This window comes from Panthera tigris, chromosome A3 (genome assembly GCF_018350195.1).
Source record: "Panthera tigris isolate Pti1 chromosome A3, P.tigris_Pti1_mat1.1, whole genome shotgun sequence".
Lineage (NCBI taxonomy): Eukaryota > Metazoa > Chordata > Mammalia > Carnivora > Felidae > Panthera > Panthera tigris.
In genome coordinates, this window is record NC_056662.1 from 21561856 (window position 1) to 21580591 (window position 18736).

An 18736-nucleotide genomic window follows, 5' to 3' on the forward strand; every position below is an offset into this window, starting at 1 on the left:
CAAGCCTGTGTTTGCTTTTTTAATTTGTCATATTAAATAGAGCCTTTGTGGCAGGCTTTTACATCCAGGCTGTAAACTCTAGAAATGGAAATTGATCAGGGGGTGGTTGATATAACCAAGGCTGTAAATGCTAAGAACAGAAACGCCATTCCAGTTTAATGCTTTTATCTAGCGAATGTGCCTTGTAAGGAGGGGCATAAATCTTGCAACTTGGGGGAGGGGCGGGGGTAGGGGTACGGTAGAACCTCACTGTATATTACCACTAGGTGTCACTGTTAACTGGCTATGCAAGAGAAATACCAGCTCCCCCCAGTCCATTTGGTTAAATAACTTCAATGGGTAACAACAAGTGAGCAAATCCTATTTGGGGTGTCGGAGAAGGGGTCAGCCTACCCACAGTTGTAAACAGGGCAGTGTCCCTGAGGGTAAGTGTTCGATTACAGATAACAGGTCTGTGTCAGCCATGCCCCCGCCTCCACCATGGCAGAGGCAGACTCAACTGATTTAAATTCTCCAGTAGCCCCAGAAGCCTCTGAGATCTCTCCCGGCATGCAGTGGGCCTCCACAGTTCTGTGCCTCCCTGACCATGGAGCTTTTCCTTCCCATACATGAAAGGAATCTGAGATGAGAGCACATACCCCAAATTTCTGTGTTTTTCCTTAAAGCCTGTACATGCTGTCAGCCTGATTCAACTCAACTCTGTTAAAACCATACTCTTTGGGCCTCTCTCTCAGCGTCCTCTGAGGCTCCCTGTCTTTTGCAGGGAGGACTCAAATCATCCAATAAGCCTTCCACCCTGGGGCTAAAAGGAACAATACCTGTTCTGAAAAAGATGAAGAACAGAGCTTTTAGGCCACTTGTTCCCCACCCCCAGTCCTGCCTCTGCCTGCCAAGCGCAGGACCCAGGTGGGGATGCAGGGGGCCAGCAGGTAGTGACTGGCGGGTGCACCCTCTGATTGTACAGGAACTGAATGCTGCGGTCCTCGGTGTGGTGGTGGTCGGGGAGGGGGTACTGTGGGTGGGGGTCCCCTCCCAGCTTCCTCTGCATAGCCATTGTATATAAGGGCATGGGGCACCAGCCTTGGAGGTGGACAAACGTAGGTTCAGATCTTACTGACTCTGTGACTTTGAGCGAATGACTTCGTTTCCTTGTGCCTCATTTCCCTCCCCTGTAAACTAAGGGTGGTGATAACACCTTCCTCCCAGAGTCATTGTGCACACGAGTTACATTTATACGTGAGGGAGACCACTCAGCCAGTTCAGTCATTCCACTGACCAGCTGAGGATCTGTTGCGTGCCAGGCAGTGTTCTAGGCACTGATAATAGAGGAGAGCATGAGAGAGGAGGCCTCTGCTCTCACAGGGCTTGTGTTCTGGAGGTATACTCATGTGTATATACACACCTATGTGGGATATATATAAATACATTAGATGTATGATGCTTTACATGAGTTCCTGTACATTTGGGCATGGCGTTTCTTATAAGTCTGCTTCATCTTTACTGAACTCTGAAGAGAGTTTTTCACCCCAGAATGATCTTTTCATGTTAATTGTGCCACGTCCCCCTACCACCCTCTGTGTGAGAAGTCAGGACCAGGTTTCAAGGTTCATTTACTGGCTGACTTCCCTGCTTTCTTTCTAGCAGTAGGATCCCAGCCCATCAAAGAACCAGCCGGTGCTTTCAAACCCTGGACGAACACAGACTAGCACAGGCTCGTTCATTTCATCCCCGTCAGAGCCCAGCTCCTCTCTTTACCCACACTTGGGCCTATTATATTTGAACAGATCAGGAGCCACCGAGGTGATCCGTTAGTTCAGCTGAGCTTGAAATTAGCAGCTCATCCCCTTAAATGTTGTGGGCAGTTTGTTTGAGCTTGGGCTACAGAGCTGTTGTCCCCTTGGGTTGCGCCCAGCGTGGAAATGAGGGCATTCCTGATATTTTTTCTTTTGACACTTGATTAATAGTTGACAAATCCAGACCCAAGTAGTTAGCTTTCCTATTATCCATCTTTTGACAGGCATTGCTGCGTTTCTTTTCCAGGCTCATTGTTCTAAAAATACACTCAGATCTGAAGCTGTTCACTGTGCATATATAGGCATGATTTCCTGGTGTCAAAGATAAGAGACATCTGCCATGCAGATTGTAAACAAAGTGGGTTGCTGGGTTTCAGATCTGAAGGTGGGGACCTCCGTGCTACTTAAATCAAGTGCTGCGAATCCTTTCCCTGCTTCCTTGGTGTTGTCATGTGATTGATCATTTACCAGGGTCAACCATTTTACAACCCGGTGGGAAAGGCAAGTATGGGGTGTGCCTGCGCGTGTGCACGCCAATCCTACTGGGTTGGGAGCCAGGATCACCTGCACGGAGTAGATTTCACATATCAGACTGCCTGGCAAACCGGAGGGTAGCCATTTCCTCACTTTGCAGCGTCCGTGGTCTGTCCCGAGCACCTAAGAGGCTGCCGTGAATGTCATGATCTCAGTCTTGAGTAAAGTAGCCAGGAAGATAGCCTTGGTTGTCTTATTATATGTGTGTTTATTCACAAGACTTTTTTTTTTATTAATGAGCCAAGTGTACCATGTTGAAAGTTGAAAGATTGCAAAGGTGAATGCCGAGTTAGAGGGAGCCTCGCGTTGCTGCTCGGTAGCAGTGGCACCGTGGACGAGTCACTTTACTTCTCAGAGCCTCTGCTCCCTCACCTGCGAGACTCGAGCAGGCATATCTGTTGCCTTCCACCCAGTCACATTATTGCCAGGATTCAGTAAACTCGTGCATATTGTATTCTTCAGCAGAGAATATCAGCTCATGGGAAAAAGTAAGTAGTGGTTGTTAGCATTATTTAAACTTCTTCCTGATTCCAAAAAAGACCTAGGGTATCTTATCAATTAAGTGTATGCAACAACAACAAAAAATAATAAAAGGAAAAACCCAACGTGCCGCCGGGGCCGAGGTTAACATAGAAAGCGCACACCTAGAGCTCAGCACCCTTGCTGGAGATGGGCCTTAAATGTGGCTCTCCTGTCCCTAACAGACAGCAAAGAGGGCAATGTATATGTTGTGCAACTTCCAGGCATCCCTGAAATAAGAAAAGAGGGAGAAGAGGGCTTTGTAGAAAAAAGCACAGCTTTCCTTGGTCCTGAACCCTAAGAAAATTTCTCCATGGGTCATCTTAGAAGAACGCTGAGTACTGTTGTGACTAATATCTCTAACGCCCTTGCGGTGAATACACAAGTATACTTCCTAGAGCTGTTTCTTCCCCGCATCCATCAGCAGAGCCTGCTGGCTTAGCGCCAAAGCGTAGGTTCCAGGAAAACAGTCTGGGCGGGGGAAGGGGGTGGGGGGGACAAAATAGGTAGGCTGCTACAAGATAGCTTCATCTTTCAGGGTTTGCACCTTTGTGGTGGGGGGTGGAGGGGGAGTGCTGAGGAGCAGGGAACACCGCATGTGGCCTGAGTCAGCCCCCTTGGCGCTCTGGCACAGGTCCGCTTTGAAATCTGCGCACCTAGCAGCGGCTTCGTAGCCAGGGGGATCCAGGCCTGCAGGGGGCCTGGAGGCAGGAGAGGCAGCCAGATGGAAGGGGCTGCTTTTAAATCCTGCCCCAGTGGGATTTAAACCCTTCTAGGTTCTGGCTTATTTTTGAATTGTCTGTAACAGATTGGTCCTCTCAGTGCCATATCTTTTTAAATATGCACAAAGCAATGGAGTCATTCCACTGCATTTATGATACTTTGTCTTGTGGTACTTTAGGGGTACGATTAGCATTGTAAGCTTCTACTGGTGTTTATGGTTTTAAATCCCGTCCCCGTTGCATTTAAATATTTTTATTATCGGTCTCTGTGTGAGTATGCGAGATGGAGTTAGATCGATAGATGAATGGTTTTGAACAGGTAAATATAGTTAAGTCTAACGAGTACATATAGCTGCAAAGGTAATTGGTAGTATTTATTTGGAGAGTAAATCGTTGCTCCAAGTCATAATCCTCCATTTCCAACATTTAGAAACAAAAAACGACCTCCTCGCAGGAGAAGATAGCTAAATTGAATAGCAAGAAAGGACAGGCTTGAAATACTGGTTAACCAATGAACCGAGACCCATTAGAGTAAATTACCGAGATAGAAACATCACCCCACTGCTTGCTGGCTAGGACACGTCGACACCCTGAGCATCCATTTGTTTAAAAGGAAACACACACAGCCTCATTTGTAGCATCAGCATGTACTGAGTCGTGGGAGAAGAGATGGCCAGAGAAGAAGAGTGTGGAGGTTCTGCCAGCGAGGGAATAGCAGGGAAGCTAGAATAACTTTGTGGGTGTGCCCACTTTCCGACGAGTGAGTTTATTTTCTGATTGCATTTAGTCATGGCTGTGTAGCGACAGCCTGTATCATGTTCCTAAGGAGACATCCCTGAATAACTTCTTTAGAAGCCCAAAATAAATAAATAAACAGATCACAAAGCCACAAGTTCTTTACCACTGGCACTTATGCAGACAGCTCATGAGAGCATTTTATAAATCCAGAAGGAGACAAGGAGCAGCAGATCCCTCAAGCAAGTAATTGACAGAGAAAGAATAGCCTGTCACCCAGGAGGGCTGGAAGCTCTGCATTTCAGTTACGGTTTATTTAGCTCTACTGGGCCTCGATTGGCTGGCGGTTTTCTAGAGCGTCTTTAGAGCAGACGTCGTCTAGACCGAGGGGACACCCTGTAATGTTTGCATCTGCAGCAGAGGGCTTTCTTTGGGGTTTTGCCACTGACCCGTTGCCCGTGCTTGAGGACCAGTGTGGACTGCTGGGGCTGGAAGGGGCCATAGAACCGATGTTACTTAGAGAAGCAGCTTGCCGTGCCCTCCTCGAGTCCTTCCCCAGCCCCACCCCACATGGGACGCCTAGTGTGGTCCTCTCCACAGTACACTACGGGCCTCTGTGATTAGTCCGTTCTCCCCACCCACATGGGGAGCCCTGAGGCCAGAGCCTTTGTCCATCTATCATTGTATCCCAAGCACCCAGCCCGGCGCCTGGGCTGGAGCAGGTGCTGGGAAACATTTGGCAAACCACAAGGAGATGGTCCCCAGCCCCTGCTGACCGGATTCTGGTAGCACATTGCTTATGTCCCCAGGCCACCTCGCCCCCTGCTTTGTCACCGGGAGCGGTCCGCTATTGATCATGAAGGAATGAGCCGCTTCTGTGGGTTTTGGTGTCTGGAGTTTATTAGGTACTTGCTGCTGCCCGTCAATTGTAGATAGGGCTGGAGTGCGGGGAAATGGCTGCCTGCATGAAGCGAAATTCAATAAAACCGCATTTTAAGTGAAAAATCAGTATAAACACCAGGCTTCTTTGCCATGGAAACAGAGGTTGCTTAGAAACTGCCTAACGGCAAGTTCTAAATTTTTTAAAGTCAAGTTATCATTTAAGCTACACGGCCCTACAGGTTATTGAGAGATAATCACTCGCCTCAGGACACTCGGAGGCATGAGGCACAGCTGAGTGCCTCCCGAAACTCTGGGGACCAGATAATCTCTTGATAACTGTGCTCCCTGGAGCCACTGATTTGGGCCTAGGGGAAGGAGAAGGAAATTTTTGTTCAGGACTTAAATGGTGTACATATATTTTTTTTTAAGTGTTTCTCTTTGGGTTTGAGAAAACGTGGAGCTGGCCATTTGGCATGTTCAACAGCCATCTCTGCCACGTCTCATGATGTATTAGGAACATTTTCCAGGCAGTTGCCCCAATCTCGTCAAAGCAGAGGTCCTGTCTTTGTCTTCTGGCTTTGGATGACTCACAAGGGCTTTTAAGGTCTTCAGCTTTGGGCTCTTCACTTTCTGGGAGCCCCTGTCCCCAGCTAAGGATGGGCAGGAACCAGCCCCAGGACAAGCTGGTACCAGAGTTTGGAGCAAAGCTGGGCCACTGAGCTCTCAGACAAGACCTGCTGGATCTCCGCTCGGCTCCCAGGGCCTTAAAGTGAACAAGGTCCAGGTTCAGAATGTGTGTCGGTGTTTAGAGTTCAGCAGGCTGCATGTCTTTGGCCGAGCAAGCGCACAGCTACACCTGCCAGCACCTGGTTGCACAGCGTGGCATTCCCTCCCAACCTCAGGCGCACAGAGGGCAAAGAATACTGCATTCGCTTCTTCCTGAAAATGACGGGCAAAATTAGAACACCATCGGCTGAGAACTGGGACCCCCACCAAGTCAGTAGGAAGGAAATTATGAGTGAAACAAAAGACAAATGTTTTGCCCTTTTCAGAGTGTCTGAGAAGGTTCTGTGGTGTGGCGGTGCTGCTGAGGTTGGTAGTGATAATTATTCCTTAGACACACACATACTCTCTGGAAGGAACAGTGTTTTCATTGTATGCCTCAAAGTGTTTTCCTGCACCTCATCTCCCTTAGAGCCTCGCAGCAAACCTGTGAGGAGGGTGGGGGTGGGGGCTGTGATCATCTTCCTTTGGAGAAAGAGGCAACTAACTTGCTCCAAGCCGCAGAGGCAGGAGAGGGAACTTGCGTCGCTGCCTGCCATTCTGGGGAGTCCACCCATTTAATAGCTAAGGAAAGAGACTCAAAATAATTCTCCCAAGAATTTGGCTTTTACTCAGTAAAAGAAAGTGAACTTCGTATGCACGCTTTCTTTGCCTCCCTGTTAGTATCTTATTTACGAGTTCTCACAGGGTTGGGTTAAGCATCTGACTTTGGCTCAGGTCATGATCTCATGGTTTGTGAGTTCGAGCCCCGTGTCAGGCTCTCTGCTGTCAATGCAGAACCCACTTCGGATCCTCTGTCCCCATCTCTGTCTCTGCCCCTGCCCCACTCGTTCTCTTTCTCTCTCTCTCTCTCCAAATAAATAAATAAACTTAAAAAAAAAAAAAAAAGGCGTTTTGACAGGGCAAGGAGAGTGGCTTCTTTCCTTTTCCTTTCCTGCCAGAGAATACAACATCCACATTTAGCATGTTAAAAAGGACTCAAAAAGAACATTGCAATGCTTTCATGCCATGTAAGTCAGAGCCGAGCTCTGACTGACGTGGGCTGGGCTGGGGCACCACTTCGCTGGGTACTGCCCGGATCAGAATACTCCTTCGTGCGCCATGCTGTAGCTTGAGAAATTGTTCTAGTCCTAGAAGGAGAAAAAAAAATCACACAAAACCATTTGCATTCTGACAGTCTTTGGCACCAGGGAAACCTGTCAACTGTGTCACGTGTAAATAGAAATCAGCTTCCCATTTTTGGTGTGTTTTTTCATAATTTCCCTTGCCACTCTAATTATCAAAGATATTTTTGTTTTTAAACAAAAATTGTCTCCCACGCAGGCCCATCTCCTTTCTGCGGTGAAGTGGAAACAGTGAATTAGAATATTCTAACCACTTCTCCAGCAACCACTGCTGAGATTATAAGCACAAGATTATCCTAAGTAAAGGAAACTTAAATTGTCTAGGCACAGACCAGGCCAAAAACCTGTTCAAAGGGTCCCCTCCCACCTGCCTACCTTGCCTCCTTCGCAGGTGTCTATTAAACCCAAGGAAGAAAGCAAAACTGGCTTCCCCAAAGTAAAAGCCAAATCCCCTGAGGGCACGGTTTTTCAGATTAACAAAATTAAAAACAGGATTTAGCTCCATTGAAGTTCCCATTTGATGCCCAACAGTATGGGAAAGGCTCCTAGGGATGGTCATCAAGAATAACATGTGATCCATCCAATAGATACTATCTACCCTATGACTGGGTAGATAGGGATCGCATGGGCTAAGCGCTGTGTAGGTCTGGATCTGTGTCTTCTCATTTAAACCTCAGCAAAACCCTGAGTGAAGTACATCCCCAATTTTTAGAAACAAGGCATTTTTAGAGACTGAGAGCAAGACAAGTTGAAAAATCTCCCACGGCCACATAGCAGTGATGCCTACGACAACATGAATCCTATTGGTAATGTTCCCTAGTCCTTCCTTGGTGGTGAGCAGCTGGCCCCTCCTTTAGATCCTTTTATAGAATGTAATTTTCCAGAGAGATCTGTCATCTTAAGTCATTAGTGTGCAGTGTAATAGACCACTTAGCTAAATACAAGAACCTGTCGGGTGAAGTACTTGTTGAGAGCTTACCATGTGCCATCCCAGGTGCCCAGGGTATAGCGGTGAACCCAACAGACATGGTCGTTGCCCTCAGGGGCTGTATTGTGAGGAAGGAAGATGGACAGTAAGTGCTGGGAAGGGTGTCCCGAAAGAAAAGGAGGGGGCAGCCACCTAAACAAAATGGTCCAGGAAGGTCATCTTCTCTGAGCATGTGCCCTGTGGACTGAGATGGGGAGGATGGCTCACGGAGCTGCCCAACTGAGGAGGACCTTCTCCTCCCTGAGGTTGAAAAGCCAGAACCTGAACCACTGCGTCAGCCAGGGCGATGAAATTTATACTTGGACTGCCCAGTGCGGTGGCCCTGGGCACCTGGTTGGTCATTCAGAAATGGGATATGAGGAGATAAGAGGCAAGGGTGTGGCCCCAGAGTTCGGTGCAAGTTGAAAAGCCTCACCCTTCGTGGGCATAGGGTGTTAGGTGGCCCCGGCTCCTTCAGCTCTGTCCCTGTCATGTGGAGGACACCAGTGCTCTGCCTCTAGACTGGCCTGGCTCTGTCCGTTCCTGCCTCAGGCAAATAACTGGGTCTGATCCCTTTATGAACATGTCCAGACTACCAAGAATCCTTGGCTCTTGGTGGCCAGAAGAGGCCAGCTACCCAGTTCAGCAGCAAGCTAGGGGGCCAAGGATGAGGACCCGGAGACTCAGGAGTGTGGGCCTGCCCTGTGAGCCTGAAATGAGGGGTGGGCCCTGTCAGTTTTCTTTGAAAACGTCTGCTTGACACCCCAGAACTTAACTGGATTCTTTGCCAAGAGCTTGTTTGATGTCAATATTGTTCTGCTCAGACTAATTACTTCTCTGTGTCAATGGATATGAAACTATACACTTTGGGACCATCCTAATGGCCCTGTCTTATGAACTAAAGTGGGTTTGCTGTGCTATTCGAAGGGATTTGATGTTATTACCAGTTTCATCTCCAATAGCCCAATAAGCAGCCTCTTCCGTAGAACACCAGCCTCTGTCCCTTCTCTCCCCTCCCTCGTGACCTCAGCCCACCATCCCTTCTGTCTCTCCACAGAGTTTTCCTCCACCTGATGAAGGTGGACCCGGACTCCACCTGGTTTCTCCTGAACGAACTTTACTGCCCGGAGCAGTTCACACCTCCCCACCCCAGCCTCCACCCTGTGCAGCTGCGGGAGACCACAGGACAGGGCAACCCCTATGCGGCCAATGTGCTCCGCCTGCTCCAGGAGCTTCAGTGACCCCACACACATACACCTGGATACAGCAGCATCCCCCGTCCCCGCATGCGGGGCCGACCCCACCCTGGCCCGAGGCGGTGGCACGGCAGCAGAGAAGACTCCGAAGGTGGATTAGACAGCCGATCGATTTATAAATTGATCGATCACACAACTGCTTAGAAATTGGATTGAAGGAAAGTAGCTGACTGTTATTTATATTTCATACCTGGTGTTTTCAAATGACATTGTCTAGCAGCTCTAAGGGCTTAACTCCTTCGCTTACCATCTCCGAGGCCCCAGCTGCCTCCTGGGCCGTGCCCGCCACATCCTCCCACATCGGAGAGCCTCAGGACAGGTGGCGGGGAGGGCCTCTGCTGCGCACCGAGTGTGTCCCCCCGGGCATCTGACGACCATGTGGAAGTACCACGCATCCAAGACTCTTCAGAGCACAGCCCCGCATCACAGACGCGTGCACGTCCTCTCCTCAAACAATGAGCTGGAGCCAGCTCATTGTACCTAACCTGTTATTTGGAAGAAGATGAAATAAAGGCACCTCTTGGACGAACAGTATGATCAAGAGCTCACTTTAAAGTTTGTTATTTAAATTGGGTGATTTTTAAGAAATGCGTTTAAGTTCTTAAATGGATAAGGCAGAGCCCTGGTATAAAATCCAAGCAGCACAAAACAGAAACAGTGAAAAGTCAGTCTCCCCTCCTTATTCGCCAGACATCTGGTTTCCCTCTCCAAAGACAAACACTCTTGACAATTTTTTGGATACCTGTTCAAGAAGAGATTGATTATTTTTTACTGTTTATTATGGATAATAGTATACAGCAAGCCCTGTGTACCCATAACACTGTTGGACCAGTCACCAGCACACGGCCAGCCTTCTTTCATTGCTACCCTCACCCATTTACCTCCCCAGCCCATCCAGTCCCTGGAGTATTTTGAAGCACATCCCAGATGTCCTATCCAAACCTTTTTTTTTTTTTAAGTTATTTTTTTTTTAATTTTTTTTAACGTTTATTTTACTTTTGAGACAGACACAGAGCATGAACGGGGGAGGGTCAGAGAGAGAGGGAGAATCGGAAGCAGGCTCCAGGCTCTAAGCCATCAGCCCAGAGCCCGACGCGGGGCTCGAACTCACAGACTGTGAGATCGTGACCTGGGCTGAAGTCGGACGCTTAACCGACTGAGCCACCCAGGCGCCCCTTTTAAGTTATTTTTGAGACAGAGACAGAGTGTAAACAGGGAAGGGCAGTGAGATGGGGAGAGAGAAAGGATCCCAACCAAGCAGGGTCTACACTATCAGTGGACAGAGCCCGACGCCGGACACAAACTCACCAACCCTGAGATCATGACCTGAGCTGAAATCAAGAGTCGGATGCTTAACTCTCTGAGCCAGTTAGGCACCCCCAAACTTTTTTTTTTAAACATAAACCCCAATAGCATCATCACACCTAAACGAATCGGCAGTGGCCCTTTCACGTTGTATGGAATTAGATGTTTACGTTTCCCCAGTGCGTTGAATCAGGATCCAAATAAGGTATATACATTCCTGTTATCTGTATGTCCCTTCATAAATCCCTTTTAATTTATAGATCCCTTCTCCACCTCTCTTTTCTTTTCCCGCTAAGTTTCTGTTGAGGAAATAAGGTCATTTATCCTACAGCATTTCCCACAGTCTGGATTTACTGATTACATCCCCGTGGGGGTCATTTCACAGGCTTCTCCTGTCACCTGTATTTCCTGTAAATGGGAAGGCAGAACAGGAGGCGTGATCCGGTTTGATTGTTTTCATTTTTGTTTTTGGCAACACTCCTCCGTAAGTGGGATTATTTACTTCCATCAGGAGGTGTATAATATCTGATCTCTTATGAGATTGGCAGTCACTGGTGATCCTCGCCTGGATCCACTCACTCGTTAGGGAATGCACAGTAGTGTTGTTCGGTCCCACCACACCAGCTTGCTTTTAGCTAGAGTACTTGTGTAAAGGGAACCTTCCCTTCATCAACCATGCAGTAACCTTGAGGGAGTTTATGTAGAAAGGCAGGATAAATACTCAATTTTTCTTTTAGCTGAGGGATTTAAAACACAGATTATGTAAATTTAGGTACACAGCCACAGACACACACACACACACACACACACACACACACACACACACACACACACAAATGTGCTGAAGGATCCTACAAATGATGAATGCATCCTTACCAGATGCATGGTGAGGCACCATCTAGATAACTTCTCCAGTGATGCAGATAATCCCCAAGCTCTATAAAACCCAGAAGGCAGTTGGCATGGAGACATATTGGAGCAAGGGCTCCCAGTCAGTCTGGAGAGGCCCCTCATTTCTTTTTAGGGTCTTTCTCTGCAAGGGCAAAGGATGTCCAGCTTGGGTCTAGGTGGCAGCAGCCTGACTTCTGGTCTGGGTCATCAGGGGCCCTCCCTCTCTTTGGGCCTCAGCAATCCCGCCTGCAGAGTGGAGAGAATGGACCAGAGAGAGAGAGAGAGCTTAATTTGGGGGATTCTGGGTCCCTCCAGGGGGAATCTGATGACAGGACCCACTCTTCCCCCATCACTCCCAGGCACTGCGTCCTCCAAGACCAGTCAGGCACCGTCTCATTGCTTACAGGGTCTGCCTAGCTGATCTCGCAAATTCTAGGTACAATTCTAGAGACTTCACCTATGACCCCGTGGGGATCCCAAGTGAAGAACCCCTGAAAGAGAGAATTGCTTAACTCTATTCCACTTTAAAATTCTGAGATGATTTCCTTTGGGAAGGTGGGGGGGGGGGGGAATGCCCTCTAATTGAGAGTACTGTAAAAAGATTCACAGCATTGTTCCTAATTCCACCGGGGACGCAAAGTGAGAGGCTAATTCAATCTCTAGGTCCTGACAAATGAGAAAACAGGTCAGAGAGGTGGTGTGACTTGTCGTGTATTTCCAGGCTTCCAGTGCGATTAAAGTAGCCTGCCTTCCCAGGGCGCCTGGGCAGGGCAGGCCATAATGGTGTGCCAAGAGGGGCGGGGGGAACACGCACACACGTCCTGTGCCGTGATAACACGTGGGCTCTCGGGAGGCTGTCCAGGAGATAATCCGCGTGGGAGGACTTGCCATGGTGTTCCAAAACCCATCTCCTCCTCAAAGAGTAAAGACATCCTGAGTTGCTTTCGTATTCCTGCAGGCAGATTGTTGCACCTGATTAAAAAAAGACAAAACAAAACCTTATTAGAGTGCCTCTCCGGTTATTATTCTACCCAAGCAACTTTAATTTGAACCCGTCCAGCTGACTCATTCCAGTCCTTGTTTACGTGGGCTTCTCAAAACGATCATTGCCCCCTGTTAAACCCGGCTGGTGCAGTGACGGTTTTTCTTTCATTCAGGCTTTCTGAGTGTTGGTTTGGCTGGAGTTAAGGGTAGGTCCCGAAAGGCCTCCAGTGTCAGGTGGAGACTTTGAGCTCTGATCTGTAGGCAGTGGGCGCCTCCTGGGGGATGCAGGAAAGCACAGACATGGATCCAGGGATCCTCCAGAGGGGTTGAGTGTGGTCCTCAGGAGACTCGTGTTGGAGAAAGAGCATGGATGACCCGGGGCTCATCAGTGCTGGGGCTGGTTTCAGACTCTACCTCTTAGTGCCTGTGTGACCTCGGGTGAGTCACTTCCCTTTATTTTCCCATCTCTAAAACGGAGTTACTGCTTCTGCCTCTTTGAATGGCTGCAGCAGGAAGGGTAAGTGCTGTCATGTTTCCAAATGTTTAGCATAGTGCCCGGGGCGTGGACACTGCATCCTTTCCCTTCCGTCCACCCGACCCTTTCGCTCACAGCTTTGTTAGGATGCGATACGTACTCCCCTGGACGATTACAGCTGACGAAGTAGATGGTTAAATCTCAGAATAAACCACCCAGGAACTAAGGAGAACCCCAGCAGAGGAGGGTAAGACCCTGGTAGGACAAGGAGACTTTTGTCAGGAAGAGAGGATAAAGGGCATTCCAGACGCAGAAAATGACGTGCCGGAAGGCAGACGGGGATACTTGCCAATATCTGCTTATCTCATCATAACTCCTTCCACTGCCACTGACAGGAAGACCCAACTCAGACTGGCTTGAGCGGAAAGAAACATCTTGGCTCACGTAACCAGCGGGCTCTCCTGGCTCCAGATCCCAAAGCCAGGCTCCGCATTTTGATTCTGTTTTCCCCGTCCTTCTCTAGCAGCCTCTCTCTATCAAGTGTCCAGGATGGCCAATAGTTCCAGGCTTCTTTCTCTGAGTTTTAATAAGCCTAGGAGCATGTGCACCTCCTCCTGGCAGTTCCAAACTCAAGTCCTAGGCTTAGCTCCTCTCGGCTCAGCCCATCCTTTGCCCCACCCCAAACCAAGCATTGTGCATCCAAGCAGGTTTTGGCAAACTTTCTCTGTGCAGAGCCAAATGGTGAATATTTTAGGCTTTGCAGGCCATAGGATCTGTGTGGCATTTTCTTTGATTTTTTTTTTTTTACAACCTTTTAAATGTGTAAAATCCTTACAAAATAAGCCGTGAGCCATTATTCTGCCTGTGGACCATAGTTCGCTGCCTCGTATACGGCATTCTCATGGCAGGCCTGGAGACAGATGCTCAGGTCAGCTCCCCCAAACCAAATGGAGGCAGAGCTGGGGTGGAGTGGTTTCCCCTAAAGGGAAGGACCGCATTTGGTTACCAGGAAGAGATGCGGAGTGGGCAGTGGGCACCAGTGACAGCTACCACCCCGTGTCTGTGGCAGGTGACCATTATGGCCCGGCGGTCTGGGAGGGTATGTGTTAGCAGGTGTGGCTGCTGAGGCCACATTTATGAAGGGCCTTGAAGGCCAACCTAGGGATTCCAGCCATAAGAGATCAAGAAGTGGCCTTAGAAGGTTTTTGAACAGGTGAGTAATGTATGAAAAGCAGCATTTTAGGAATATTCATCTCGTGGCAGCATCCAGGAGCAATTGGAAGGGAGAGAGACTGGCGATGAAATTGTGTTCCCGAAAGTCCCAGGACGAGAAAATGCACCTCTTCCATCAACCCCAAACTGTTTGACGTGCCGTGGTTCATGGGCAACTTGAGGCACATAAATATGTGCTTTAAAGTTTAAAAGTAAGAAGTGAGATGAATGGAGCCTCTGATGAGGCTTCCTCCAGCTCGTGCCGGAGAGTTGAGAAGCCCTAGAAATGATTTTCCGCAGCTCCAGCCGTGATGAACAGTGCGGGGGCCCCTCTCCCTTTGTGTGACTTACCCCAGCTTCTGTGTCGGGCTTGATTGGAAGCAAAGTGCCCACACTGCCTTTCCTCCAGAGTACGGAATAGAGGCCAAATTTCGGAAAATAATTCTGAGTGATGGCTGACTCTGTCGAAGCGTTGATTGCTTTATAAATGGCATTCTCCTCTCTGCGCCCCCCCACCCCCTGCCACCACTGAAGTTTGGAGGCAGCGGCTTTTCAAATTACGCTTGAAAAGCAGCCTGATTTCCCCCAGGAATCATCTCCTAGATTAGGAGCTGTTCTACCTTTTCCGACAGTTTTACCCAGAGTACAAAGCCTGTCTGCAAAGGGCGAGGAGGGAGTGGTGCTGTCCTCCCTTCAAAGCCTTCAGCACAAACCATTTTTGAAAATGTCTCTCACTGCAGCCATCCCTCCCAGCGTCCGGGGCTGCCTGCTTTTGCAACAGGAAAGGGTTAAAAAGCACTGATGAATGGCTGCCTCCAGCCCCCACCCTTCCGCTTTCCCTCCTTATATAATTTGCCATTCTTTTTGCACAACAGCTCCTGGGTCTCAACCTGCTCTCTCAATCAGTACCCTCACGTCCTCAGCTTCCTCCCACACAAGCGGGCTCAGAAGTAAGGAAAGCACCTTTCAGAATCTCTGAGGCCGTTTCCAAGGGAGAAGACGTTGGTGGGGGGAGAGGTGGAGAGAAGTAGTAGAGAAGAGTCAGAAGTTTCTTCATGAAATAAAAATATTGCCTTCCCTAAGGCAGGGTGGGGAGTAGACAGACCTCAGTGCACCCCCTTCCCCTTCGCCCCATCTTTGTGTCCTTTCTCACCTCATGGAGCCCATCCAGTACTCTCACACATTCCACCCAGGACACTGCCCAGTTCCCTAGGAGAGGCCAGAGATTCTAATTGAACTGCGCTCCAGCTCACAGGTGACCTTGGGCACCCCCTCCCCCTCCCTGGGCCTCAGTGTCCCTGTCTGCTCCCTAAAGGGTTTGAACCAATCAGCCTCCAAGCATTGTTCCACCCCCTAAAACATCTGTGACTTGATAATAAAGTGTTGGCAAGTATGTGGGGAAACGGATATGTAAGGTGGCACAAGCTTTTTGGAGGTCAAAACTGGCAGTGTTAGCAAATCTGAATGTGTGCACCTTTCGACCGGCAATTCTGCTTCTAAGAATTTAATGCCCACACGTGTGCACAAAGATGTACATGCATAGGCAATTCACTGCAACATTGTGATTTACAGGAACTTGCAATACTGAATGTCCAGTATGTGCCAGGCATTATGCCTAATGCTTTACATTAATATCTCAAGAGACTGGGTGCAAAAGATAGGAAATAACCTAATCATAGAACATAAACATCCATCCAAAAGAGGCCAAAACATCCCATGTACCTTCCCCCTCACAACACAGAAATTCTAGTGAACCATTGTACTAAAGAATGGTGCCTCCAAAGTGAAATGTTACTGTTAACTATTTTGTAAAAGCAAATATTAGAAATTGAAAAGAAGGTAGGAGAAGAGCTTGGGGAGGGAGGGACTGGTTAAATAAACTAGGGTACATCCCTGTAACAAAATGAATAAAACAGCAACAGCTATCAGAATTTAAAATGCACACACCCTTTGACTCAGCAGTCCTGCTCTTAGGAATTTCCTTGTCCGTGTGCAAAAAGGATGAACAAAGTGTTCGTTGAAGCATTGTTTGCATAAATAAAAGGTTGGAAACAACCTGAAGGTCCATCCAGAGAAGCCCAGCTAAATAAGTTCCTTACCCACACTTGCCATGTGGTCTTTAAGAAGAGAGAGCTAGTTCTCTGTGTATATCTCCAAGGTACGTTATTAAAGAAAATGGCACGCAGAACAATGAAACTATTTGTGGGGGATGGGGGCACTTTATGTGTGGGATTTCTCTTAAAGAACACCCAAGTGGCAGCCTCCAGGAAGGATAACAGGATCAGTGCTGAAGACATCTTTTCACATTATGCCCTTTATACTCTTCACATTTTTAAACCATATACCTGTGTAACTTATTCACTCACAAAAATTTTTATTATTAAAATGTAAGACATTTGTGAGTCTACAGTTCTATGGTAAACTCACATTGTGGTGATAGGAGCCTAATGTCGTCGGGGTCTCCTCTTCTGTGCTTTGCATTTCCCAAGTGGAACCAGGGCTGGAGTTGGGAGGGGGCATTGCTTAATCCAAAAATGCAAAGGGATCTTGGAGAGGATCTCTTCAGGAGATGGCTGTGCACTGTGCAGGCAGCACCCCTGCCCCACCATGGCTCCCGTGTGCATACAGGAAAACCATTTCCGATCTATGCCCTAGCTCATCCGAGTCCCTTAGAACCCCAAGAGAAGCAGGTCGAGCATCAGAGCTTCTCGTGACTTCCCAGACAGAATTTAGGGCTCGTGCTCAGTGCTCTCAAGGCATTGCTGGATGCTCTGTGCCCTGCCACAGCTCTGTCCAGGGCTTGCAGCCTTTTTTCCCCCCCGTTGAGGGGTTGCCTTCCTGACTGCATCTTCAGCACCTTGGACAGGGCTGTGGTTTGCGCCTTCCTCTCAACATTAGGATGCCCAAACTTTCCAATGCCAGGCCCCAAAACACCAAGTTAAAGACAAAGATAGGATCCAAACCTGAGAGTGCTGACATCACATGATCAATTATATCAAGTTTGTGCAACAGGATCCAAAATCTGCAGAATGGAAACCAATTCAACAAGCATTTTTCAAGGCTTTCTATGTACCAGGCCCAGAGATAAAAAGACATAAATGCTGCCTCCTAGGGGCTTGGCTCAAAGCGCTAAACAAGACATGTCATGAGGAGGCAAGTATAAAGTCTGTATTAGGAGGAGGTCAGAAGCAACAGTTAAGAGCATGGTCTCTGGAGATGGACAGCCTGGCTTTGAATTCTCACCCTGCTGCTTTGGGCAAGTCTCTTCATAACTCTAAGCATTGATTAAATGGGCATAAAAATATACCTCCCTGGGAGCATGATAAGAAACTGACTGATAAAGTGCTGGACTCAAGGCCTGGCCCCTAGGCAGTGCTCTGTAGGAGCTGGTCATCATTATGAAGATGATGATACGTTAGAGGTAGAAATGGCAGCACAGAGGTTGAACTGAAAGGAAACTGGGAGGCTTCCTGGAGGAAAGGCCATCCAAGCTAGCTTTGCAGTATTTGCCTGTCAGACACAAAGGGAAAGACCCCTCTGGGTAGAGGAAACAGCATATACAGAGGCTTACGCAGCACATTCAGGGTGTTGCTCATGTCAGTGGGAGGTAGGAACCATAAAGAGTGAGGCTGGAGACAAGGATGAAGCTTTGGGAAGAGAGCCTGGTCTGTTCAATACCCCTGTAAAAATTAGTAATGGGAAACCACTAAAATGAAGGTTTCAGCAGGGGGAGCTCTCATGCCCTACCACTCAGTCAATTGCAGACCCAGAAGGAAGAAACACATTTGACCTCATGCAGACTTGACCTTGCAGGTGGATTCTACTCCACTACTCCAGTGGAGGAAGAGATTCTTTCCTTATCCCCCCAGCAACAGCTCCACCAGTGAGAAGCCAGCACACTTCAAACTTTCATTTTATTCCAATGGATTTTTAGTTCATAACAGCCTTTCCGGCTTGCCCCTTTTCTCCTTAAAAAAGTGTGCCTCTCCTTTGTTCCCAACTTGGCTATGGCTTTGCCACAACTTGTTTGTGCCAGATTGCAATTCTCTTTTATTCCCGAATAGATCCATCTTTTGCTGGTAAAAAAAAAAAACTGGTAGTTTTAGTTTTCAGGTTAACACCCCAAAGGTGGGCCTGGGATCTACTGTCAGGGGACATCAAAAAGATGCTTGAGGGAGGGATTGGTAGCATTCCCCCGGGAGGTTGTTCTCTGGGGCTTTTCTGCAGGCCTCTGGTTGGGTGGAGGGCAGAGCTCACTCTTGCCATGCCACCCCCAAGCCCCTTGTCCCCCATTCCTGAAGCCTGTGGTGGGGGCAAAACAGTCCTGCCAGAAGCGAAGTGCACAGGCTCTGAAGGCAGACTGCCTTTGCCATTTACACACAGTTAGGGGTTCAAGGCAGGCCACCCCAAAATGGGCCAGTTTGTTTGTCATGAACATTATTTTGAGTTAAAAGCAATAAAACCCCAGCAGATTCAGGAAAAGCTTTTTACCTTCTCTCAACTGCCTGCTTATACTGGGAAGAGGGTTATTCACAGAGATTCCTTCTTACCTAA

General features: G+C 48.3%; 1 protein-coding gene and 1 long non-coding RNA gene across 2 annotated transcripts in view; one reads left to right on the forward strand and one right to left on the reverse strand.

Moving 5' to 3' along the window:
• The window catches only part of TTI1 (TELO2 interacting protein 1), a 44612-nt gene extending 34763 nt beyond the window's left edge, over nucleotides 1–9849 (forward strand). The window contains exon 8 of the mRNA XM_007077708.2: nucleotides 9117–9849. Coding sequence (XP_007077770.1) covers nucleotides 9117–9300 — 184 coding nt within the window. The 3' untranslated portion in view covers nucleotides 9301–9849. The remainder of the gene's footprint in view (nucleotides 1–9116) is intronic.
• A 2357-nt stretch (nucleotides 9850–12206) lies between these two features.
• Nucleotides 12207–15427, reverse strand: LOC122236977. Its single transcript, XR_006215169.1, has 2 exons — nucleotides 15336–15427; nucleotides 12207–12483 (listed from the first exon to the last, which is right to left on the reverse strand). It is a non-coding gene; the product is annotated as an uncharacterized LOC122236977 (long non-coding RNA).
• Between the last annotated feature and the right edge of the window lie 3309 nt (nucleotides 15428–18736).